The 27406-nt window shown below is 27.2% G+C and overlaps 1 protein-coding gene across 2 annotated transcripts; it reads left to right on the forward strand.

The window, feature by feature from the left end:
* On the forward strand, positions 1-26832 carry LOC145834749 (kelch-like protein 41). 2 transcript variants are annotated; one of them, XM_082942256.1, is made up of 15 exons: positions 1-50; positions 7491-7543; positions 8842-8923; positions 9089-9198; positions 9357-9474; positions 9652-9781; positions 9936-10111; positions 13838-13954; positions 14335-14455; positions 16203-16353; positions 17168-17373; positions 17527-17652; positions 19307-19427; positions 25543-25709; positions 26025-26832. In XM_082942256.1, exons 1-15 carry the CDS (start codon positions 18-20, stop codon positions 26363-26365), a joined length of 2052 nt encoding a protein of 683 aa, XP_082798382.1. In that variant the 5' UTR covers positions 1-17; the 3' UTR covers positions 26366-26832. The 2 variants fall into 2 exon arrangements, with proteins under 2 accessions (XP_082798382.1, XP_082798383.1); XM_082942257.1 differs by having other exon boundaries at positions 16206-16353.
* The last annotated feature ends 574 nt before the right edge of the window (positions 26833-27406 follow it).

The following is a 27406-nucleotide window of genomic DNA, read 5'->3' on the forward strand; positions in this document are numbered from 1 at the left end:
ATAGAAAAATAAGCACTATGGACAATTCTAATGAAGAAGATTCTGATTCAGTGAGTTTTTTTATTAAAAATTTTTATATAATATACAAACAATTAAACATGTTTAAAGTTATAAGTAAATACAAGTCTATAACCAAAATATACACATATATAGTTAAATTTGTAAGATGTACTACTTTAAAATAGTTATAAAGTTTAATAAATTTAAATTGGATAACATATTTAGGGAGGTTAAAGTTTTTTTTACAAAATTTATCATCAATTTTTACATAAGCATAAACTTTAAGTCAGTTTTAAATAAAATTAAAAAATTCAAATATTTTTGGAGATATAGTGGTTAAAATAGTTTGATGCAAAAGTATGAACTGTAATTTTGTTACTGTGAATTTTCTAAGAATTAAAGCTAAAGGTTTTTATAAATCTATTTTAAGCTAGAAATCTCAAGTTTTTATAGAGCATTCCTTTAACAATTAAAATTTAACAAAATATTTTTCTAATACTATTCAAAAAAAGTTAGATTTTGTGAGGGCAAGTGTAAAAATAAAAATAAAATTGTAACATATAAACAATTTTTATCGTTATTTTTTCTTTTATTTTATCAGTGTCTTTTTAACGAAAGATAGCTATTACAACACTAAATTACATATACAAATGCAACTTGAATAAAACTAGTAAAGTAAACAAGTGATTAAAAATAGGAACGTCTACAAACTGTATGTAATCAAACTTATTAAAGAAAATAGCTAGTATGGTGGATATATTTGCTACCCATCGTTTAGTTACGTTCTCTTTAATTATGCACTTTTGCTATGGACACAAGGTGCATAGATTCACAAGAGGTGACTGTACTATTTAACACTTTTATAATTCTAATTTTTAATATGTATAAAGTTGTGTACAGTAATATATGTACTGTCATATAGGTACGCACTTTCAAGGTATGAACTGCTGGTATGGGTAGGGGTCAAAATTGCACAAATACAATATCACACGAGGTTACTTAATTGCATAAGAACAAAATTGCACAAAGACAAATTTGCACATGGGCACAAAATTGCACAAAGACAATTTTGCACCAAAGGTCAATTTTGCACAAGTTACATTTTTGCAAGATATAAAAAAAAAAAAAAAAAAACTAAAGGATAAACTAATAGAAAAACAAAAAGAAAAAAAAAACTGACCGAGGGTAAGGGTTAGGAGGGGTAACAGTGATAGTAAAATAAAAAATAACTAATAAAAATCATTATTAAAAGAAAAAAATAATAATAATTCAAAAAAAAAGCTGCTGACCTAGGGAAAGGGTTAGGGGTAACAGTGATAATGAAAAAAATAAAAAAAAAATAAAAAGTTACCAACCAAGGGTAAGGGTTAGGGGTAACAGTAAAAGTTGATAAAAAATATTTAAAAAAAAAAGATAAATGAAAAATTAAAATATAAAAAAATATAAATAGTTTTGTAAAGAATATGTTGTGTTTTTGTTCATATTGTATTTTTTTTTAACTTTTTCATTTTCATCAATTAATACCAATATTATGTTCACCCAATTATGCATTTTTCATTAAAATTTAAATACTTAATGTCAAGATTCTTTTGTTTATGTTTTTACACATCAATGAGTTCATATTCACATTACTGCCATTGTCTAAATCAGGGTTTCCCAAACTCATTTACTAAATCGCCCCCTTTTCGTAATTTAAAAAAAAATCGCCCCCCCCACAATTTTACAAAGTAATTTTTCTTTTGAGTACAAACTTTTGAGCTAAAAAAATTTGTGTTCGAAATGTAATTTAGTCTGGTACTTCTTATGCATGCACTTTTGTGTTCCAAGTAGTTTACAGGGCTTGAGATAATAATTTACAGTTATTTTCTGAGAAGCCTAGTAAAGTGTATTAAAATACTTAGTTATTAAAAAGCCTTGTGTAATCTGTTATCAATCCTGTTTAAATATAAACTGTTTTGAAACTAATGAAACTTTTAGGTCAGTGGTGGACAACTTTTATAGTCAGCAATTCATATTTACTAAAAAATATTTTCTAGTTTCAACTTGTTAAAAAAATGTAATTGCGGGCTGCATGATTTAAAAAAAAATAAGAAAATAAAAAAAACTCGAGCAAAATTGTAATAAATTGATTTAGTAGTATTGTGATCTAGGAAATACTATTGTGAACTGAAAACGATTTGAAAGTGTATTTCAAAATATTAAGTATCAAAATACTAAACTTTATTTATTTTCCACAAGTAGTTTTCAAGTTACTTCACGGGTCAGAATTCGACTGGATCTGCGACTTGATCTGAGCTGTACGTTACCCATCTGAAATCTTAACTGAAACCTGACATAATAATAATAATATCTCATATAACAAATTTCGGACATTTAGAAGTTAATACTAAGTAACTTATTTAAGCCGAACAAAATACTTAAATTGTTTTATAAATAGGCATATTCTAAAATAACTATACCAGAGATTAAAAGACTATAAAAAATGAACAGTTTATTTTACACATAATAAAATAAAAATTAAAAAATAATTTCTGATTTAGTTTGAGGAAGTTTGAACGACTGGTTGATTATCTCAAATGAAAAGTGGTTTCATCAACAGCTTCAGTCAATGGAGTAAACTTATTAATTTCAATGCTAAGATATGTTGTAAGCAAATTAGTTGTAAAGTTAAAAGTTTAATTTTAAACTTTTTAAACTATTTGTTTCGTAGTAGAATACAATGAAATAGTATTTGACTTGGAATAATCTTTAGGGAACTAAACCAGAATTCTAACAATTTTTTTTTCTTCATTAAAATTCAAAAAAAAATCCAATGTTTTACAGTTAATTCTGTGAACAGAAAGTAATCAATTAAAAAAAATTTTTAACTATGTTAAAATTTTGTTTTGTAACTGTAGCAGTCTTTTTGATGGCTTATTTAATTCTGTTTAAAAAGTTTTTTTTTCTAGCTACTAGCCTATAATAATTTAACAGAGGAAAATAGTGAAAAACTAAAAGCTAGTGTTAAAGTATTAAAATAAACTAAGTATATTCTAATTGCCTATATATATATTGAATTAAGATAAAACAAAAAACAGTTGTATTAATAGTTGAAACTCCTTATAAAATAATAAATTTTTTAACAGCAATAAATCAAGTTAGAAAATAAAATTGAGTTTAAGAAACTTTTAAATGAAAAAGTAGAAGTCATTTTAAAAAGAGACCTCAGATTTATACTCTTTTAAGACCAAAAAATTCTTTTTAGAAATAAAAACTTTAATGATTATCGAAATTTTACAATCAGATAATAGTTATATAGTGATATAATTTATATACAGATAAAACAAGTAATAACAAAAACCTGTCAAATAAAGGTCTTTCAAACAAATATTTTAATTATTATGCTAAAAATACTTTTAGTGTAATATAAAACGACGAATATGAACTACAAAATTAACCAAGTCAAAAAAAAACTTTAAAACATAAACCATTTAATAAATATAGTAGACTTCCGTTTGAGTTTGCACTTTGAAAAAAATCAAAAAGTGCGATCTCAAAAAATAATAACCATATTTTTTTTACAAAATAACAAATTTCAATATGTTATATGCAATAATGTTATGAATAAACATGAAATCCACTAAAACAAAAAACAAACTTTTATTTAAAAAAATAGATCTATATAAGCTATTAAATATTATATATATTTTGTTTTATCACAGATGTTCTTGTGCTAAAACTTTATTTCAACTAACGGCGTTTCACTGCTCTCAAATAAATTTAAGAACAGATCTACGGAGTCTCAAAAAGCTCTAAGTTTGAGACTCCGTAGATCTGTTCTTAAATTTATTTGAGAGCAGTGAAACGCCGTTAGTTGAAATAAAGTTTTAGCACAAGAACATCTGTGATATACATTCCGATAAGCTTAGCTTATCAGGATCTCCAGGATTTAACGCCTTATAACGTTACATCTTATATTTTGTTTTATTAATATTTAGTTAGTAATAGACTTTACTTTAGTTCAATTAAGGAAAATATAAATTTGCTTTTTTTTTGGGTAAAAAGTGCGAACTCAAGAGGAAGTCTACCGTAATTAATACTTATTAGGCATTATGCAAACCTGTTGTAGAATAAATAGCTTAATAAAGTTGTTATTATAAAAAGACTACTCAAATACAATACAAACTAGGTTAAATAAGAAATATTTCAAAAGATCAAATAAAGTTAAAAAACTTTCATAAAATAATGTCTGCGACTGAAGTCTAATATAATGTGAAGGATGAGGTTCATGACTGCTTGCAAGTTTTTCTAATCTGATTCTTAATCAGTAAAATAGAGCCTTAAGTGACCTCCTTTATAAATATCTTGATTAGATCTTTTGCTCAAGATGTTTATAACTGAACTGAAAACCTTCTCAACAACATAGCTATAAGGAAAAGCTATAAACAACAATCTAAATTTCTCTCAAATGATTAGATATTTTTGCCTTAGTTTTTGTTGAGTCCAAAAGCTTTCTTATCGTTCTTTGGAAGAATTTACTTTAAGTTCAAGGTCAGTTTGTAAGTCTGAGAAGGTTTCCTGTAAGTCGTTTACTTCAAAAGTATCTGCCTCGAAGGAATCCATATTTTTAACTATAGGATAGCTTTTTTGTGTCAAATCTAAATTTTACTACTTAATATGTTTAAATTGTTATAAGTTCCAGATTTTTTCCAGGTTTTTTTTTTGCCTAAATTGTCAAATTCCAAGTTTTTCCAGGTTTCTAGGTAAATTGGCAACCCTGTATAGTTTTATTTCTTAGTCTTTTCAAAAAACAACTGAAAATATCATGTGGTCATAGTTAATAATAAATAACATAGATTTTTACAAAATATTTATGATCCCAAATAACATATATGTCAGGTTATAAAACAGTGAGAGGGATTCCAATCGTCTATGATCTATGTAATTGTTAAATAAGGAAATATATGAATGAAAATATAGTATTTACTCGAAAGTAGGAGTCATAAGCACTTGTTTTTTTTTTATTTTTTACATAAATAAAATAAACTTTTTTGTTTAAGTTTTACCTCGGGGTCAAATAATTAATAGCAAGCTAAAATTAGTAAAATAGCAAGAAAAAAAGTAAAAATCTTATGACAGCCAAAAATTTTAAAATCGCCCCTTTTCGCCCCCTTACTAGTTATCGCCCACCCTTTCGCCCCCTTACTAATAATCGCCCCCCGAATTACTAAAATCGCCCCCAGGGGGGCGATATCGCCCACTTTGGGAAACCCTGGTCTAAATGTTATTTACTGTTTTGAATTTATTTGACAAGGTCAGCTGACGCTCACCAAAACCAAGTAATAAACCATTTCAGTGTAGAAATATTTGTTTTATTATATTGAAGAATTTATTAAAAAGTACAACTTGTGCAAAAATGCCTCCAGGCAAAAATTTATGCTCCTGCAAAAGTATAATTGTGCAATTTGTGCACTCGTGCAATTTTGTCCCTTAAGTAACCATAAAATAAGTTATTAACTTAAAAATTGTATATAAAATTCAAAACTTAAACAAACAGTTACAGTTTTTTTATTTAACAAAAAAATGAACAGTGCAATTTAAATTTGCATACCCAATAATTAGAATAAAGAAATGAAAAATGCTTAAAAACTTATACAAATTTAGATAAACAAAAAAATAATAATGAAGTTAACATTTACATACCCCATGATTTAAACATAAGAGTAAAAATCCAAAATAAAGTATAGATTAACAAAGTATGAATAAATAAATAAAATGATTAAGAAGTACACTTATAAAACTAATAAAATTGTTAAGCACTCTTTCTACCAAGACAACCAGTTAAAATTAAAAAATAGCTAAATAATAAGTAACCAGGATTAAAGTTTTAAAATCCTAAACTAGTTTTTTTGAAAAAACACTCTTTCTCAAATCCATTACTGTTGATATTGACTATGGAAACCACAGTCTACTACAAGCATCACACTATTTTATCCGTTACTGTTGTGTTTTTTACCTAGACAACCAGTTAAAATGCTAAAATAGCTAAATAATATGTAAGCAGCATTAGAGTTTTAAAACCCTAAACTTGCTTTTTCAAACAAACATAATTTAAAAAAGCATGATCAATTTTCATAAATCTTTATTTATTAGATTATAAGTACTATGTAAATTTTAAAGGAACAAGAAGCAAGATGGATTAAAAAACTTTGTGGGTTGAATATAAATCAGGGGTCGGCAGCCTTATGTAACTTGCAGGCCTATTTTCCTAGGAAAAGTTGCTCGCGGGCCGCACTATTTAGAAAAAAAAGCTTTGAGGGCCACATTTATTAAAAAAAAAATCTAGTATTCAGTAGAAAAATATTATTTAAGGTCAAAAATGTGATAAGTTAAGCAATATTACAGCACTAATAAAGAGTATTTATTAAATTAAGAGCCTAAGTGTAAGTTTTATCACAAAATCTTTAATTTTTTTTGTTTTTAAATTGTATATTTCTGACTGAAAAGGAGCTCGCAGGCTGCAGATTTGACTTTGAGGGCCAACCCCTGATATAGATATTAATATATATACATAAGTAATACTTCCATATAGATACTTATATTAAATAATACTCAAGACTTCCAATATATATCTTTCAACAAATATGTTTTGTTTTTATGACAAAACGTTTATGTACGGATTTTGCTTTAAGAGTTATTTGTAAACTTAAGTGGCTTTTTACATGGTTGAATTTGGCTTATTGTAGGTAATTTAACACAAAAGTTTCCGAGGTATGCACTGCCGGTTGGGTACTGTACTTGTTAGTTTTAAATATTTGTAATAAAACTTTATTATAAATTGATTGTAGTTTTGATAGTTTTTGCCAATATTTTACACATAAAAACCTTATATACATTTTTTTTTTAATTAAAAATGCAAGAACTGTTAAGGGAGATTAAAAGATATTCAAAAAAATAGTTAAGGCAATAGTGGGGTAAGGAAATTTTTTACATCTTGATCTAGATCTTTGATTTAGCTAGCAGTTGTATTTACTGTTTTGTAAAATTCAAATTAGTTTTTGAGATAAGAGGGTACAAAGTCGGAGAACTCTGTAGGTTCCTTATAGAAGGACAAAAGTAAAAAGGTAGAAAAATACTATATAATTTAAATTATCTTCTCCTACAGTTTTTAAGCAATCTTTTTGAAACTTTCTCATTTTAATCTTACTAAATAATAAATACTTCTAATATTTTTTATATTTTAAATAAAACTACTTTTTTCATAAAATAGCAATAAGAACACAATTTGGTCTCATTCTACCAAAGGCTTCTGGTCTGATGACTGAATTGGTATAATCAAACCTTATTTAAATTTAAATAAATTACTATAACTACAAATATACAAAATATAATCTATTTAAAGATTAGTTAACTGATAGTTTTTTATAAACTTTTTTTTTTTTAAATTAACATTATTTGAACTTTTAATAGTTTGAATTGTTTGTAATATTTTTTTAATTACTTTTTTTCAGACAACTTACAGAAAAAGAAAGTCAATTTTGAGATCTTCATCTTCTTTACACAAGTAATTTATATTACAAGCTTATAATTATTATAATTTTTTACTGGTGTACACAGTATATGAAAACTTCTAACTTTTACAATTTTTAGCTACATAATGATAAGTTTTAAATCACCTTTAAATGATTAAAAAAATTGATAAACTATAACATTATGAATTGAACAACATATAAACTGTCGGAGATAGTTGGTTAATGACGTAGTTTTTTTACTTGGTTACAGAGAAATATTAAGTTAGCATAAAAAAAACTATTTTGAAGCATGTAACTTTTTTACAAATTAACACACAATATTATTTTGATGATAAAAATAGTGTTTCTCAAAGTGTGCAAATTAAATTATAAACTATATTAGCTTGAAGTATAAACTATAAGTTACTTTGTATAAATATAGGATTAGGAATTTCAAAAAAAAATTGAGATACAATCAGCTTTAAAATAATCTTACTATATAGATGTATTAAGGGCATATATTTCATCTGTAATTGAATCAAAGTTTTAAAAAATTATTCAAAATATTTTACACACTACAGTTTTTAAGCTAGGGACCTCAAGATTTAAAAAAAGTGTATCTAGTTTAACAAAAAAAATTTTTAAGAAGTTTTACAAAAGTAATATTAAAATGAAATAATTATTTTTTTAAACTACATTTGGAAACCAAACTCATATAAGAATTAGTTTGTCAGTATATAAAGTTTAAACTGAGCTAACTTTGTAATGACTGCATGACCATTGACCATCAACAATAGTTACTACGATAAACTTCAATACATTTTGTTTTAATTCACACTCCTCATGCAGGCATAATAATGAGGAGCTTACCAAAATAAATCCAAAATAAATTCAGAATGACTCAGACCAGTTTGGTTTTTTGTAAAAAGCTCAGGATAGTTTTAAGATTTTTTGAAAATCTCAGTCTATTTTTTTTCTAGAATTTAAATGAGATTTATTGTTCTAAGCTCAATATTTTGATGTTAAAAGTTAATAAAAAATTTTCAAAAGTTTATTTAAGATTATTTTTTAAATATTTAAAAAACTCAGGATGACTTAAAACAGTTTAAGGACACTCAGGATAGTTATTTGTCTCAAAAAGTGGCAACCCTGTAATATAAACATCTACAAAAAGTATTTGGTTTGAAAATAGTCATTGCGCTCTCATTACTTTAATAATTGATTTAGTTTTAAATTCAAATAGTTTTGTTAAAAATAGTTTATACATTAATTGGTAAGACTTTAATTGTTTGTTTTGTTTTTATCTTAAGGTAACACTTGTAAATGTTTAAACAATAAATTTTATTTCAAGGAAGCGCAAAACACGTTTTGATCCTAATGCTGATGACATTTTCACAAGAAAGGGTAGCTCTAATCTTCAGAATTTGTTTGAAGTTTGTAGAATTTTACAAGCTTTTGATCATCTGACTAAATAGTTTTAAAGACAGTTTGCTTACCTATTAAATATTAAACTTTTTTCAATTACATTGAAACCTTTTTAAAACATAATATCAAGTTTATTAACTAATGTAATAAACTTAAATGAATATTTTAAACAGAACAATCTTCACTGCGACGTTGTGGTAAAAACAGAATCAGCTGAAATTAATTGTCATCTAACAATTTTGGTGTCATGTAGCGATTACTTTTCAGCTATGTTTTCCCATGAGTGAGGCTTTTGATATTTTTTTGTGATTCTTCTTTTAAATTTAAATTATAAAGCTTTTAGATATGACCCAGTTTGCAAAGTAGCTTTAAATAAATGGTTTTCTGTAATGTTATATGTTCAGCTTCTATAGTTTTCAAATTAAAAATATTAATTTATAGAATGCGTGAGTCCAAAGAAAGAATTGTTTCAATAACAAATTTTTCTAACCAAACAGTCAAGGATATTATCAGATACTGTTACTCCTACCCTACTACTATAAATCAAGACAATTATGAGGTTTTTCCTTGTTACTCCTAAAGTAACTTACCAAAATTACAGTGCTTATTTAATAAATAAATTTATTTTTAAACTTAATCAAGATGGTAAATTCTTTAACAAATTATTTAATACAAATGTTTTAAATTGAGGTTTTTATTTCATTTGAATAAAGTTAAATCCATAATACAAAATTAGGAGATGTTGGAAGCTTCAATGTATTTTCAAATAAAATGTTTAAAGCAAAGATTGGAGGAATATTTAAGTAAACACTTTCACCATTCTGTGTACTTCAAGTTTTTAGACATTGCTACAAAATACGGATTAGGTAGCTTGTTTATTTTTACATAAGGTAATTTTGTAAAGACTGTAGAAATTTAAATTGATAAAATATTAAATATGTAGCAAACATTTGTTACAAACTTCATTAAAATAAATATTAATTTTAATACTCCCTATATAAATAACATCATTTTCTGCAGATAGACTAACAGAGAAATTTACTGAAACACTGTTCAGCAACTTTCTCCAAATCAATCAAAATGATTTCAACCAACTGTCAATTGAAAGGCTCACCAACTACTTAAAAGATGATCGTATTAAAGCTTATAAGGAAGAATGTGTTGTAGAAGTTGTGCTAAAGTATATTAAAGAAAATGTTAGTATTTTTAAATTTTTATTTATCGTAGTTTCTATAGAGTTTCTGCGAAAAAAATGTTATAACTTTTATCTGTTTTTAATTGTTTTTTTTAAACGTTTTGTTTTGTTGAGTTTAAATTTTTGTCTATTTAATATATTTCTACTTTTTATAGTTTTTAATAATTTCCAATTTAACTTAAATCGTACTAAAGCTATATAAAAATTGAATATTATCATAATAATTTTTATTAACTATATAGTTATTCTGAGTATATTTATTCATATCAAATTTATTTATTTTTCATTAAAGAGTTTATTGTTACTCGAAAAAAAAAAAGTTTTTCTTTTAACTTGAATATTATAAATAAACTAAAGTTTACTTTAAAAGTATTATGTTATTAGTATTTAATAAGAAGTTGTTTAATACTCAGGCTTGCCACTTTACCTGGAAACCTGGAAAAACCTTGAAAAACCTGGAATTCGACAATTTAGGCAAAAATAACCTGGAAAAACTGGAATTTGAGAAATTTTGAAAAAAACCTGGAATTTTGATCAAAAAACCTGGAAAAACCTGGAATTTTTGATAATTTTAACATTTTCAGTACTAAAATTTCAATTTGACACAAAAAATCCATCATATAAATAAGATTTTTTTGTCATCATCAAAAATTTTTTTATTAAAAAACACATTTAAAGTAACTTTACAGCATCTTTTAAATATTTTTGTACTATTTATCACAGTTTCTTTTATAGAAATTAACTTAAAACTGAAAATAGACCAAAAATGTTTACTTTTAAAAACCTGGAAGAAATTTGGAAAACCTGGAAAAAAAATTTGAAAAAACGAGTGGCAACCCTGAATACTGTTTAGTTTTAATGATATTTATGTTTTATGTAGTGATCTACCTTATTCAGGATCCAGGCCAGGTCAGATCCTTATTTTGTGGATCTAGTAGATAATATAACTTAAAATATAAACCATACCTTTATAATATAATTTTCAAGTTATACTCTTTTATTGAAATTAGCTTAATTTTTTCACAAAAATTTCAAAGTTTATTATTTTTATTCTATAGATTTTATTGGTAGGTTAACTGAAAAAACTCTTTATTGTTGTTATTTTATGTTTTACAGGGTTACCACACACTCAGGGAACTCAGGGAATTTTCAAACTGTAGAAAATCTCAGGGAAACTCAGGGAATTTTGGCATTTTTCTTTTAACTCAGGGAAACTCAGGGAAGTTTTGATTTTTCTCTAAATTTCAGAGAAGTTTTTGAAAATCTCAGGGAAATTTTTTTCTAGATCTAGAATGAGGTTTAGTTAATCCAGTTTCAATATTTTGTTCAAAAGTAGTAATTTTTATTATTTAAGTGGTTATTTAGAATTTTTTTAGCCTTGCGGCTAGTTCTTCAATATTCTTAGTATTAACATGGTAGTTTTTTTAAGTTTTAAATTTATATTTACTTAAGAAAAATCAAACAGTTTAGAGAAATGAAAGTAGTTGTTAACTATTCATTGAAAAGTTCTTATAAACTTTTTATTTTTAGTTACTTATGTAGTTTAAAAAACACTATGTTGTACTATTAGTTCTTATTTTTTAAATAATAAAGTTATTTATTATTTGTTTACAACTACTTGTTTTCAGTAAAAAAAATTAAAATGAATACAGATTAGTGTTGTATTACTTTTGTTAAAAAATAGAGGTTAAATTTTTGTTTATAAATAATAATTTCAAAAGTAGTAGCAGTAATGGTAATTAATTTTTTAGTGTGAATGTTTTAATATACTTTACAACTTTTTTGCAGATTTAATTTAAAAGCTTTTTTAAGTATTATGAGTAAAGTACAGTTTAAAACCTTGTTTAAAAAAAGTTGGCTTAACCATGAACACTTCAAAGATTGGTTACTTGAGGATGTAGACAAAGAGAAGTTTAAATGTAAGTGGTGTGGTGATGATACACCAATGGCCTTATCCAACATGGGTATAAGGGCATTGAAATCGCACAGTATGTCGAAAAAACATCTTAAATTGAAAGCCTCTAAGAGTAAATTAATGCAATTACTTCTTATTTTGGTGGGGCTAATAGTTCAACTAGTATATCAGCTGATATAAACTAGATATCAGTTATTTAAAATAGATTGTGTATGAACATCTAAAAGACATAAAAAAAATTTTAATTTTAGATTATTTTGTATCAGTTGTTAGGTATTAAGTTGTACTTTGATATGAGATATTTCTTTAGCTATTTCTTTAAACTTTCTTTTTGCAGGTTTTTTTACAATAATGTTAAGCTTTTAAGTTTTATTTACTGCATTCAGAACAGTTGCTAGGAAAGACATACAAGTCATAATGAAGTTATTATGTATACATTTAAGTGAGTTCTTCATGTGAAATTATTATTATAGTATAATTAAATTTTGTCAATTAAAATGTCAAACAAATTAAACTTTATTCTTTTATGTAGAAAGTTAACTAACAAGTTTACACAAAGTTGTGCAAAAATTTAGTTTTTAATTTTTAATTGGTTTAAACCTTTTAAGATTGAGTTTTTGAAAACAGTTTTTTTCATAAATTTAATGCAGAAGCATACACATAAAACCTTCCTTTTATTATTAAAGAAGAAAAATGAAAATGAGGTATTAAAAATTTGTGTAAGAAGAGAAAATTTTTTTTTTAAGATTTGAAAAATACTCAGGGAAACTCAGGGAAATTTAAGGTTACTCAGGGAATTTTTTGGTCACTCAGGGAAGATTTTTTGGCTCAAAGAGTGGCAACCCTGGTTTTAATTAGTGGAAGTATGATTAAGTATGATTAAGTTCGACTATGATTAAGATTTCAATGTGTTATTTATCCAGTAATTATTTCGGCCATCTTTTAACAAAGTTGAGATGTTTCGTGCCATCGATAATGAATAATGAACTTTATCACATGACCACCAACTACAGTATCCGCGACAAGCTACAACCGGTTTCGTCCTTATTAGGAGTCTTCTGGAAGGCATAGTCGAACTGAAGCGACTATTTGTGAGTAAAGTTCGAAAAATTAATGCAGAAAAATCGTTCACAACCCAACGTCTGAGTTGAACAGTTTCTCGCGATTATGCCTACCTGAATAGAGTCCTAATAAGGACGAAACAGGTTGTAGGTTGTATGGATACTGTTAATGATGGTCGTGTGGTAAAGTTCATTATTCAACATCAATGGTGCAAACCAGTGTCTGCGATTAAAACGAGCGTAAACTAAAATACCACAATAAGCTGACAATGTCTTATACGTTCGGCTATGAAAGATTTGACTGCGTCAATTTTTCGGACTTTACCCTCAAACGGTTGCTTCAGTGCACATGCACTTAAGCCTGCTTGGTTATGTTGGATACCAACAGCGGTTTCTCTCGACTATGAGTCCTAATAAGGACGAAAACGTTCGTAGGTTGTCTTTGATACTGTAGTTGGTGGTCGTATGGTAAAGTTCATTACTTATTTATGTGTTATTTAGAAACTTCATAATAATTAAAAATGTTTTTTAGAATTAATAAAATTCTTCATTAGTTGTTTAGTATTTCACTACCTTAAAGTTCGAAGTGCACGAACTTTAGTAGTTGATAAATTGATACATTGCCGTGATGACGCTGCAAAAAGCAACGAAATATTTTCAACAACATGAATAAATAATTTTATTTATTCAAAACAGCATATCATAACTATGTGTTTTGATAGTTCTCGTAATTTCCTAATGTTACTTTCAGGAAGAGATGGTGTTGGAAAACGACGACAAGCAAGCTGACTTGTTTCGTTGCATCAGATACTCGCAGTTAAACTCGCAATACTTTTATACTTTTACGAACCATCCCCTTGTTAAACATGTGAGTTAAACAGCAAAAGGTCTATTGATTACTTGAATAAATCAGTAAATTGTTATAGTATTTAAAATGCACTTTTTGCATACCTTGTTGTACTTCTAAAATACACAAGTTAGTGTTTTTCGGAATAGCATGTATGAAATTAGCAGTATTTCTAAAAAAAGTTTATAATGTTTAACTGAAATGAGTTTATAAATTATTTTATCTTACAATTTTTTTTATTTTAAAATAACCGTTTTTCGTTATCTACTTATTTATTTTTATTTATTTATGCTTTTAGTTAATTTAAATATTTTTATTAAATATACATTGTTAAGATAGTTTTATAAAAAATAAAAGTTGTGCTTAAAAACCATTTCACGTTATAACTGTTAATTTATTAGATTTCAGAAACTAATCCAAAAGTAAAGAAGGTTTTTAGCGAAGTATTTGAAATGTTCTGTGCAGGAATTACAAATTTCAAAAGAGGTAAAAGCTTCAGAGTCAAACCGAGAAATTGTAACAGTGAGTTATTTTAAATAAATAGCTAACTCCAAAGTTACCACTCACTCAGGCTCGTCTTAAATTTTAGAAATACTCAGATAAGTATATAGATTTTTAATAGTTTAGTCAAGCTAGTTGTTTTGAATCATTAAATTTAAGCTTTTTTTGTGCAGTTACTGTTAATTAATATAAGTTCAATCATTTAATGGGTGGTTTTTCTAAATATAAAATCTTTATTAAGTTTAATTTTTAACTTGTCTTCAGTACTTGCTTAGTTTTTTCTTTCATGTTATAATATTTTAAATTCATATAAACACTGGCAAGTTTTAAGAGAATTAGCGGTTGGCTTTAAATACTCACAATAAATTGTGATACGAAAAAGTTTAAGTTATTAAAACGTATAGTAGTGTTATACTATGCTTTTTGTAAACATAAACTAATGTAGCTCTTTTAATGAAACTGCTGTAATTTCAATGTAACATAGAGTTTACCAGAGTTTAAATACTTCTTCATTCAAAGCATTTTAGGACTATGAAGAAGTCATAGCTGTTTGTAGAACAATTAAAGGTTTTTCAGAAAATTTATTCTAGAAAGGTTTTTTGATTTAGACTTTTTTGTAAAATTGTTAGGGTTAAGGTTGAAATACGTGTATGGTTAAGTGTTAAAAAATAGGGTATAAAGAATTTAGAAGTAATTTCAATGATATAAAAATTAATGAACAAATTCACTCAAGTGTATCGCAGGATTGCCACAAAACCTGGAATCTTAGAAAAACCTGAAAATTTGAAAAAAAAAATCAATAAAAAACCTGGAATTTTATACTATTTTTACATGTCAAGTAGTAAAATTTCGATTTGACTTTAAAAATTATCATAAAAATAAAATTTGTCATCATCAAAAACTTTTTAATTAAAAATCACATGTAAAATAGCTTTACAGTATGTTTTCAATAGTGTTATATTATTTAAAAAAGTTTTTTTACCTTAAACTTAATTAACTAAAAATTTAACCAAAAACGTGTACTTTTGATAACCTGGAAAAATTTTTGAAAACCCCAAGAAATTTTGCCAAAAACCAATGGAAATCCTGGTATTGGTAGAAGACTGCGTATATAATGTATATAAATAAGTCTTAAAATTTTGGCCAAAACTTTAAAGTTGTCCATTTTTACTAGTTTGGCACCCCCTAATTTCTAGAGTTTTAATATAGGGAATTAAGCTAGTATGTATTAAAGATTTCTGAAATGGTAACATGACTAATCGAGTTTTGACAGTTTAAATTATGACATTTCAAATTTCGAAACTTTAAAACTACGACAACTTAAACATCTATACAATGAAATTTTAACTAAAATCATTGTGTTTTAATTTATTAACTTTTTTTTGGTGATATTAGATACTCTATGATAAATTAAATTTAGACTTATTTTTGTTAATAGCATTTAGTTTTGTTTCAGTATGGTTCAAACTGATAACTTATACTTTTTTTTTCATATAACAAAAGTATTATACTTTTGTATAGGTGTTTTGTATACTCACTTACTTAGAACTTTGAAAATTTAGATAAGATGATTATGTTTTAAATTGTTTGTATTCCTTTAAAAATGAGTAAAAATCAGAAATTAGTTTATTATAAAACTTCTTTGATATGTCTTGAAAAATGTAGGTACATGTATGACAGTTTAACGGTTTCAGTTTATATTTTTTGTAACTTATTAATATTTTATCTGATGAATTTTGCCACTTGTTGTTCAACTGATTTTGTCCAGCAGGACGCGTTGAGTTGTTGGCGCTTGTTGGCGGGCAGCAACCTGCCTCGTGGGTGGCAGACATCGAGTTTATCAAGGACGGAAAAAGAATGGGCCGATCTGCGTTCATGGAAAAAATAACTTCAAGGCACAAATCTCTTCACACGTTTGCGTTAGTCATGTTTGCAACTGAATAAGTTGTTGTTAGTTCTACACGTAGATCACAATTTTTAAAGCTGTCCAATCCCTATTATAAAAAAAATACAGACTACATTAAATAATTCATTTTAAGTTGCTATTAGAAAAAGAGTTAGTCATATTTGTTTCGGCAGCTAACTTTAGTCCAGAAATTAATTTCAAAATGCTTTCAAGTTATATAATTTGAGTTTCTTTATATTTACTGTAAATTTAAGTAAAGTAATCTGAAACTTACACTTCTCAGCTCATTGCTCGTTAATTTGCATTCATTTTCATTTCTAATAAAACTTTAAATTTTTCTTAACTAATTTAAGTTTTATTTTGTTATTGTTTTATGATATTGTTCTTACAATACTAAGCCTTTATTAAGTTCTACTTTTAGTTTATTATTATTTTATAACTAGTTATACCAAAAAAAAATCTAAAGTAAATATAAAAAATATTATTTAAATTTAAAAACAGCTATAAATTTGATACAAGATTATGGTTTATTAAACAGCTATATTCGGTATGCTTTGAGGAAAACCTATTATTATAATTATTTTTTTTATAAATTTCTAAATAGTTTATAAATAAAGGTATGAAATTGAAAAATGTCTTCAGGTTCTATTAAAAGTTTTATTTTTAACACTTGTAAATTATTTTTTTTGTTGATAGTCTTCAACAACAACAGTCTGTTAACGATTTTCACATAAACCACTTAAAGTGTCGAATATTAAGTCGATAGATCGAACAGTACCATTAATAAAAACTAAAGAAATGTCGCTCTAATCAACTCAACTTTGCAGTGCCACGGCGCACGACCAGTCGATAGTTTTGTGCGGAGGCCATTACCCGAGCTACGTGGTGAAGGAGCTTCATTCGTCACTGAGGAGCACCTCTGCGGTCTCGATGCTCGACTGCAGAACGTTCATCTGGTCGGAACTGCCCGAGATGGAGTTTGCCAGGGAAAGGCACACACTGGTGTCATGCTGCGGCAGTCTGTACGCTGCAGGTTGGTTTTCGCTTGTAAGAAACCTTGGAAAGTTTGTGGTTTAAATGGGTTGCATGGTAACTTTGAAAACGCCGTTGATTTCGTATTTATTTTAAAACAAATGTCAGCTTGTTGTAACCTTTGAAATGTTATTACTTTTTGAATTGAAACCAGGTGGATTACAAGTGGAGATTGAAAGACCGAGGAAGCCGATAGTTCTCGATTCGATTGAAAAATACGACTTGGGCAGATACCGTTGGACTCAAATGGCCCCGATGCCGCAAAGGTGCTACGCACACTGTTAGTGTTTGTTTGTGTATGGTATTTGTGTTTGTTTCTAGCATAAGAGTATGACTATATTAGTTTCAATAAAATATAACTCAACACAAAACATTTTTGTTCAAACGTCAACAGTTTCTCTTTTTTGCTCGATTCTTATTTACATTTAGTTTTCAGGCATAGTATGTCCTTAGTATGTAGAATTAATGTTCTAAAATTTACTAAAATTTAGTTCTTGTTTGTTTACGATTAATTAGTTTTTGAATTTTCCTGAATATTGTTGATTAGCAAGAAAAAAATTCTGATGAACTTATGGCTTAAAACTAATTTTTTAAATTCCATCTACAACTGAAGTAATTCTAGCTTTTTCAAAGCCATTGAGAGATTTTTGTTTATACTAAATTTGGATATGTGGAAATTTGTAAAGTTAACTCTGAAAGAAAAATAAAACACCAAAAGTTTTAAAAAGATACTTCAAGTATTTGTTTACGAAATTTTATCGAATTGTTTTAGTTTCTTTTTTATAAATTTCAGAACTGTATATTTGCTGCACTTTTTTTGGTCCTTAAACTAAATTTTATAACAAAATTGTATAAAAAACAGCACAAATAGAGCTTAAAATTTAGAAATGGGTAACTTTTATAATCGGCGAGCCTGGTTTATCAGAAAAGTTTTTTCACGGGAAAATTTTTGAACAGTTATAATATAATTGTTTTAATTGAAAGGAAAGTTGTAATGAAATTTTAATTTAATTAACACTAGTATTAATTGAAAGTAAAATTAACAGCACATTTCAAAGTATTTTTTACAAAAAGCTCAAATTATAAGTATTGCACAGGTATTTTTTAAGTTAAAAAATACATTGTTGTCAAAAATATCTGCATGGACTTTACTCTAAATGTGTAAATCAATTATTTGATAGATTTAGTAAATAAATTAAAATTAGATAGTCTTTCATCAAAACATTTATGTTTCACATGCAGTTTTTTCCAATAAGTACCCTTAAATTTTTTAAACATTTTTTACTCATTAGATTAAGTAGAACATTTTCTTATTAAACATTGAAATTTTGTACTTAAGAATCTAAAATCTGTTAAAACAGAGAAACAACTTAAGTATAAATATGATTAAATTTAATGATTAGTTTAACAAACACCTATATTTTTATAGAAAATGAAACAGAATAAATAAAACATATTTTGAAATCTCTACTTAGAGGCTGCTAACTTTTATTCTAAAAAATACTTAACCGGTTAAAAAATATTTTGATAAAGTTTTGAACTAAATTAAAAAAAGTTTTGTTTATTGTTTAGATAAACCCGGAGTGTTTTCATAAAAAAGCTTAAGTTAAATAATAAACTAAAACTTATTTAGTTGTTTTCTGCTCTTTAATTAGTAAATTAAAAGCAAAGTATTTATAAATTGATTAATAAAGTGAAATATATGCACATACTTTTTAACAATATATCTAGTTGAGCGCCATTAGAGCCCACTGTGGGATGTTTAATTTTTTGTAAAAATACACAATTTTTTAAATCAACTAGAAATAAAAGTTTATCTATTAGAAAAATTGTTTAAGTTATTTGTATACCTTTTCATTTATTCACTTTACTAATAGACTTTATTCTTTTTTAACTTTTTCATTCATAAAGTTATTGCATTAATAAAAATGTAGGTTCAGTTGTGTGGAGAAACAAGATATACTTGTTTGGAGGGGTCTCTGTTGATTCCAATAGTGGTCGTCCAAAGAAAAACATTCTGAATATCATACAAATATATGATCCTTTATTAAACAAGTTAGTTCTTGAACTAACATGTTTATTTGTCGTAAAAAAATAATTATTTATAGCTTTATTGTAGGATCACAAGTAACCATTACATATACAAGTTTTATTTCTTATAATTGTTTTTACAATTGGTTATGTAATTAAAGTTTTTGCTTTTGATTAGTTAAGAAGAAATTGTCAAGTTTTCAAAAAGTATGTTAAATACTACTAGATTATACTCATAATATATATATTTAAGCTCAACTTAAAGGTTTTATTAATCTTGTTATTTTGTGTTTTTACATGAACTATTTGCAGGGTTGCCACTTTACCTGAAAACCTTGAAAAACCTGAAATTTTGGTCAAAAAACCTGGAATTTTTAATAATTTAAACATTTTCAGTAGTAAAATTTTGATTTGACACCAAAAATCCATAATATAATTAATATTTTTTGTCATCATCAAAAAGTTTTTTTATTTAAAGACACATTTTTAGTAACTTTACAGTATCTTTTCAATGTTTTTATATATCTAACACAGTTTCTTAAATATAAATTAACTTAAAACTAAAAATAGACCCAAAAATGTGTACTTTTGAAAACCTGGAAGAAATTTGGAAAACCTGGAAAAAAAAATTGAAAAAACGAGTGGCAACCCTGTATTTGTAAGCGATCAACTATAATGAATATATATATATGTATATATATAAAACAAGGTTATTATTTAAACTTGAACACCTTCTACAGAGCCCACTTGAAGGGCCTTTAAATATTTTTTTGGAAAAGTACGATTTTATGAAACATATGTACCAGTATTTTTAAAATCGTACTTTTCCAATAAATTATATATATATATATATATATATATATATAAAATAAGGTTAATGTTCAAACTTAAACATCTTCTACTGAGCCCACTTGAAGGGCTTTTAAACAATTTATTGAAATGGCGATTTTAAAAATTATGGTACATATGTTTCATAAAGCTTTAATTTTTCATAAAGCTTTAATCATCAGCCAGTTAAATTCAAAATAAAAAGCACTGTACTAAACAAAGATACAAAAGTTATGCAAAAAAACAAAAAACAGTATGACGTAATATTGTACATTACAAATATTCAGTACAAAAATCGATCTACCATCTAACTAAACAAACAACTAAAATTAACGAAAACAACAGTTAATTGACTATAAAATACTTCAAAATTTGTTGTGTTTTAAGAGAAGCTTTTTTATATGTCGACAAGACGACTTCTAATAAAACTTCTAATTTTTACGAAATTTCAGTAAGTGACTATAAAAAATTATTAAAAGACAATATTACTAAAGATTACAAAAAATGTACTGATAAAACTTTAAATGATATTAATGTAGAAGCTAAAAATTTAACTAAAAACTTAAAAATACACGATAGGATTAAAAAATTGCCTTTAAAAAACGCATACATAACGGTCAAAGACCATAAAGATAACTTTTTGACACATCCCAAATGTAGATTGATTAATACTTCTAAGTCCGATGTAGGTCGCATAGTTAAGGTTAAGATTGACTGCATTAATAAGGCTGTGCGTTTAAAATCTAAACTTATGCAGTGGACTGATACAGACCAAGTCTTAAATTGGTTCACTGGTTTGGAAAAACAAACGTACAGCTTTTTTAAGTTTGATGTAGTCGATTTTTATCCTTCTATCAGCGAAGAATTGGTAATAAAATCACTAAAATTTGCTGGTATTTATACTAGCGTACCTACTGAAGACTTAAGTCTAATAAAAAATGCATGTAAATCAGTACTTTATGAACAAGGAAACCTGTGGCAAAAGAAGAGAGCAAATAACACCAGCTCTCTTTTTGATGTAGCGAAGGGATCGTTCATGGGTGCAGAGTTATGTGAATTAGTAGGTCTTTTTTTGTTAGATGAGTTGAAGAATATCTTTGGTTTAGAAAGAGTTGGGTTGTACAGGGACGATGGTCTAGCTGTACTGCCCAATTCTTCTGGCTTTATAGTTGAAAGGCTAAAAAAACAAACGCACGCCTTCTTCAAGTCTATGGGGTTAAGAGTCACTATTGAATCACCAATGTTGACGACTGACTACCTGGATGTGAAGCTCAACTTGCATGATCTCTCCTATATGCCTTATAAAAAGCAAATCGCAAAAATTATGTATATAAATAAATATTCTAGCCACCCAAAAAATATTATAAACCAAATACCAAAAATAATTAATAAACGTTTAAATAAAAGATCAAGCAACGAAGAAAACTTTTTAAAGACAAAACAAGATTACGAACTAATAATGAAAAAATGCGGTTACAATGATAAACTTAATTTTGAAACAACGGAGCAAAAAAACAAAACGACCAATAAAAGTAAAAGAAAGCGAAATATAATTTGGTATAATCCCCCATTCTGTACTTCAGTTAAAACAAACATCGGCAGAGAATTTATAAATCTAGTAAAAAGACATTTCAACAAAACTAACCCATTATCAAAGATATTTAACAAACATAATATGCGAATCAGTTATTCATGTATGGCGAATTTGGAGAGATTAATTAAGTCACATAATCAAAGGATTTTAAATAAAAGTAATTTGATCAAAAATCAGTGTAATTGCGCCGGTGGCTGTAAATATAATTTGAAGGGGGGCAATTGCCGGTCAGAGAACATTATTTACAAGGCAACAGTTAACTCTGACCTTGAAAAGAAGTTCTACATCGGCTTATGCTCCACTCAATTCAGATTTCGGTATGCCAACCATAAAAAATCCTTAAAAAGGTGGTGTATACGAAAATGAAACTGAGCTTTCGAAGTATGTTTGCGGCCTTAAGCGCAAAAACATTGATTTTAAATTAACTTGGGAGGTGATTAAAAGAGCACAGCCAATAGCAGATGGTAACAACCCTGTTTGTAGGCTGTGCTTAAAAGAATCAACAGCCGTTGTGTATGCGTTAAAAAAGGAAGGTTGTTTAAATAAGAGGAGGGAATTTATATCGTCTTGTCGACATATAAAAAAGCTTCTCTTAAAACACAACAAATTTTGAAGCATTTTATAGTCAATTAACTGTTGTTTTCGTTGATTTTAGTTGTTTGATTAGTTAGAAGGTAGATCGATTTTTGTACTGAATATTTGTAATGTACAATATTACGTCATACTGTTTTTTGTTTTTTTGCATAACTTTTGTATCTTTGTTTAGTACAGTGCTTTTTATTTTGAATTTAACTGGCTGATGATTAAAGCTTTATGAAAAATTAAAGCTTTATGAAACATATGTTCCAGAATTTTTAAAATCGCCATTTCAATAAATTATTTAAATGCCCTTCAAGTGGGCTCAGTTTAAAGTGTTTAAGTTTAAACATTAACCTTATTTTATATTATTTTTTATATATATATTTAAAATTAAAAAACACAAAATAAATGTTTACTTGGAACAGCTGTTTCTGCGTTCAATACGCGTCTTCAGCCAAGTGTTTTATTCAATGAAAAACAAACTTGTAAATACAGCAATACAATTATACAAAATTAATTATTACGTAATAATAGAATAGTTAATTGATTTCAGACAAAATTATTAACAGAATTTAAAATAAATTACTTTTGGTAATGTATACAGCCAGTTTGTAATTCGTTTCTTTTGTTTAGAGATTCTGATTTTTTCACATTTAAAATTTAGATTTTTTCCGCATTGCATAATTTGCATCCATTTTATAAACTTTATTTGTTTTTTGTTCTTGTTAATATTTCTCAGTGAATTTTGAAATTAATATTGTAATTTTTTAGTTCCATATGTACTGTGATAAAGTTGTCACATTTCTATGTTTTTCATGTTTGAAGCTGTATTTGTGTTTTGTGTAGCGATTCTTGAACGATAGTCCAGTAGAGCCAACATAAATCTTGGTCTAGTTTTCAGTTATGACAGTCGCTTTGTATATAATATTTTTCATCAGGCAACTTCCATTTACCGGGCATTCTTGTTTTTTGCAGTCACACATTCCCCTCTATTTGTCCTACGTGTCTAAAATCTTTCGATTGTGTGCCATTATAAGTTGTTTCATGTTTAGCATGCAGGAATAGGACACTTTTAGTTCTTCCTGTTGACAACTTTACAGTATTGATGGTCTTCAGTAAAGTTTTTATCCACAATCTCTAGCAAGCATTTCCCAACCCGATTTGCCACGCTTTGCAGAATGGAGCATCCTTTATTTATTGTTCTTACCCTTCTCGTTTTTGTGGCTATAGGCTAACTCGTGATCATACCATTTTGCTGTTATAGCTTCCTGGTATTGTTGGGTTGTTTCCTTGAAAATGCTTTGACTGCTAGAAATCTTTTGATCTTTTGGAGGCGGTTATTCACTGCGAACGGTATGTATTACAACACATGCTCTGGATGGTTTGACTTGCTATTTACATAAACCATTTAGTGAATAATGTGAAAGCTATGCGCATTTAGTTTTCTATAAGGCTTGTGGCTTTTATTTTGTAGATCTAAAGTTACATCTAGGAAGTCTGTTACAAACAGATTGTATTCAATGGTAACATCAAAGCCAATGTTTTAAAAAAAATTTCTTAGCTGTTTAACTTTTCTCTCCATATCTGGTCCCGGTAGAATGTACACCACTGCTAAACCATCGTCATGGTAAATGCCAAATTTACCATCACTAAAGATATTTTGCTTCTTCAATATATCAAAAGTATATAGACCAACTAGTTTGCAAATTTCTGCGCCATGAATGCTTCCCATTGGTACATCAAAACTGTTCTTGTTATGCTTTTTCGACCATGGTTCACCTTCGTGGAACAATACTGATTTGCAGCAATGTCTGATTAAGTCTTTTTCATTTTTCGTGATTTCAGTTAGGCCTGCAGCAAAATTAAATGAGTTTTCAAAAATTGTTGCTGAGATGTCTGGATAAAAGCTAACTATATGGAATTTAATAAACCTTGAAGTTGATTTATTACTTAAGTTATTGAACCGATTCCAATACCTCATATGTATTTTTCCATTGTCTTAAATTGCTTTTAATCTTATTAGATTGTTGATCTTATCTAAATTTGTTTTAGCAGGTTTACTAATAAAAGTTTTTGCCGAATTAATTGTTCTACAGCTTATTTTGTTTAGGAAGTTTGGTTTATGATCTTTTTAAGTAATGTAACACTGTTGTTGAGATAGTTTAGGAATTTTACCTTTTATTTTGTTTTTAGTAACTATTTTTTTTTGCTTCATTATTAATTTTTTCGATGAGACTATTTTCCGATTTTTGTATGTAGATTTAGTGTTTTCTAAAATTAATTTCTTGTACTTATCCGGACTAATTTTGTATAAGCTGTGAGATATATATATATATATATATATATATTGAAGTGCACCTGATTACTTTTTTAATGAAGTCATTAGTTTTCCTCAACTTGGATTTTTTTAAACTACTATATTCAGAACTGTTAATTATAGCAAAAATATAAACTTATTCTGTTAGGGGTTTCGCCGCTTCAGATAATTTTACTTTTTTTTTTCAGCTCAACAGTTTAATTTTCAACCACTGACTCAAAATCTTACCAATATTAGTTTAAGTAGTATACGGAAAATGTAAATTAATTGTTGGTGTTGAACTACATTTTAACTGAAAGTTTTATGAATATGATAACTAGTTAAAACAATGAGAAAGAAGTTTTTGACATTTTTGGAAAGTTATTAATAAGTTCTATGTCAGAGGTTGGCAGCCTTATGTAACTCGGGGCCAAATTTCCCGGAAAATATGCTTACGGGCCGCACTATTCAGAAAAAAGTTCTAGTAATACTAATCAGTAGAAAAATATTATTTAAGATCAAAAATATGATAATTTAAGCAATATTAGACCACTAATAACGAGTATTTATTGAATTAAGAGTTTTTATTACGAAAGTTTTACCTTTTATTCGATTAAAATGTATATTTCTAACTGAAAAGGAGCCCGCGGGCCGCAAATTTTGACTTTTAGGACTGCATTTTGCCCGCGGGCCGTAGTTTGCCGACCCATGTTCTAGATCATAAAATAACATATGTTATAAAAACATTTAAATAAAAAAATGTAGCTTCTGTGCATTTCAAAATTGTTTTTAGCTTTTAAACCCGTTAGAACTTTACCAACTCACTTTAAAACAAACAACAGATGGAGCACTAGCGAACTTGGTATGGAGTTGGCCAGACTTTGCTGTGCACTTCACAGACATTGTGTCTACCTGCTCAGCAATTGTTACCCGTGCATATTCAAATATGACTTGAAGAAGCAGACGTTTGAAGTTTTTGTCGAACTGGGAAAAATCATCAAATTTGCTTGTAAGTTTTTTAAAAAGTATGATGTTTTATTATGTAATTACTAAGTTAATTTGTTTTGTCTGGCTCATTAGAAAATTGTGATTAACTGATAATATTACTTGCTTAATAAAAAGCTTAACAGCCCAAAATTGGCATCATCAAACGTTTGTGTCTGAAATTAATTTCAGCTCGTGTAATTTTTAATTAACCAGTTTTTTTTTACTTATAAAACTAAGGTTATAAAACTGGAAAAGGTTTATAAACTTAAAAAAAAAATAAACACCTTTAAAGTCTGCACTATAAGGAAATTTTGTTGACAACTTGATGTTTTTTCAGCAATGGAAGTCTTGGACGGGGACCTGCACGTGATGGGGGGAAAGGACGAAAACGGGATCCTGCTGGACAAGGACATGCTGGTCGGCATGGCAACGAGGACGGTGAAGGAGTCGAGGCGCTGCAACCAGTACAAGCGCTCCAACTCGGTGTGCGTCAAGGTGAGGATGCAGGAGAGGCTGGTGAAGGAGAAGGTGGAGAACTTGAACAGGAGCGAGGTGATCCACGTCCTGGACACTGACGAGGAAGAGTTCGTCGTGGACCACGTGCTCGAGGAAGAAGATGACGATGATGAGTTTGCGGATGATGAGTTTCATGATGGTTACGATTTGAATTTGTGGTAGTGTTGAAAGTTGAACTTAAACTCGCTGCTCTTTAATTTTTCATAACTATTTTATACTAAAAATTTATTAGGGTTTGAATTTGGCTAAAATACTACAGCAGTTTGTTGACCAAGTATAGTTTCGAAAATATTAAAATGTTGGTTTGAAGTACGTATAATTGAGTTCCTTTTTATATAATTAAAAATGGAAGTGTTTTAGTTTCAACACAATTTTTTATTAAAAAAACAAAACTGGTTGAAAATTAAAATCTTTTTGTTCAATTGCCAATTAGTTGATTTCCATTTTTATCATGAAACTTATTTTATAGTTCTTTTCTGTTATGAAATTATTTTATTAGTTATCGTCTTAGAAATAAAATTTAAAATTTTCAACAGTAATTGAAATTGGCACATATAAGCTGATTTTATTTTCTTAATATAAATATTGTTTTTCATTAACTTAAATAAAGCTATTGTTGTAGTTTTAAAGCTCTTTTTTAAGAGCTTTTAAGAGTAATAGTACTTTTTTACATATCTAAGTTCTGTTATTAAAAATTTTAATATAAGCTTCTTTCTGCGTATAAGGTTTTCTTCATGTTTGTTTTGTGTGTTTTATTTTCCAAAAATATGTTTTTTTAATAATCTAATGACTTTTAAGTAATTTTTTAACCGCACTATAGTATGTAAATGCTTTATTCCGTTTAGACTATCAATGTTTGAGCTAGGTATTAAATATGCACGAAGACTTTTTTGCACGGGTTAATTTTTTTTAATTATATTTTTTTTCTTTACCATAACTGTTACCCTTAGTCGGTAACTTTTTTTTCTTACTACTATTTTTTTTCAACTATTGCTGTTACCCAGTACCCTTGTAACTTTTTTTTTTCTTCTTACTATTTTTTGTTCCTTTTTTTTTACTATCATTGTTACCTCTCAATTTACCCTCGGTCGGTATTTTATTATTATTTACTTTTTTTGTTACTTTTTTTATCTACTTCCGTGCAAAATGACTCTTCGTGCAAAAGTTTCTTTGTACATATTGAACCCGTCCTCAATGATTGTT

The sequence above is a fragment of the Thalia democratica genome, chromosome 4, assembly GCF_965202585.1.
Source record: "Thalia democratica chromosome 4, ktThaDemo2.hap1.1, whole genome shotgun sequence".
In the NCBI taxonomy this organism is placed as follows: domain Eukaryota; kingdom Metazoa; phylum Chordata; class Thaliacea; order Salpida; family Salpidae; genus Thalia; species Thalia democratica.

Excerpts from the sequence above, each read along its gene's own strand:
- LOC145834749 (XM_082942256.1), top strand. The coding sequence starts at position 18 with ATGGACAATTCTAATGAAGAAGATTCTGATTCA. Across the intron at positions 8,924-9,088 it reads ATCTTCAGAATTTGTTTGAA|AACAATCTTCACTGCGACGT; the intron begins GTTTGTAGAATT and ends TATTTTAAACAG. Across the intron at positions 17,374-17,526 it reads CGGCAGTCTGTACGCTGCAG|GTGGATTACAAGTGGAGATT; the intron begins GTTGGTTTTCGC and ends AATTGAAACCAG.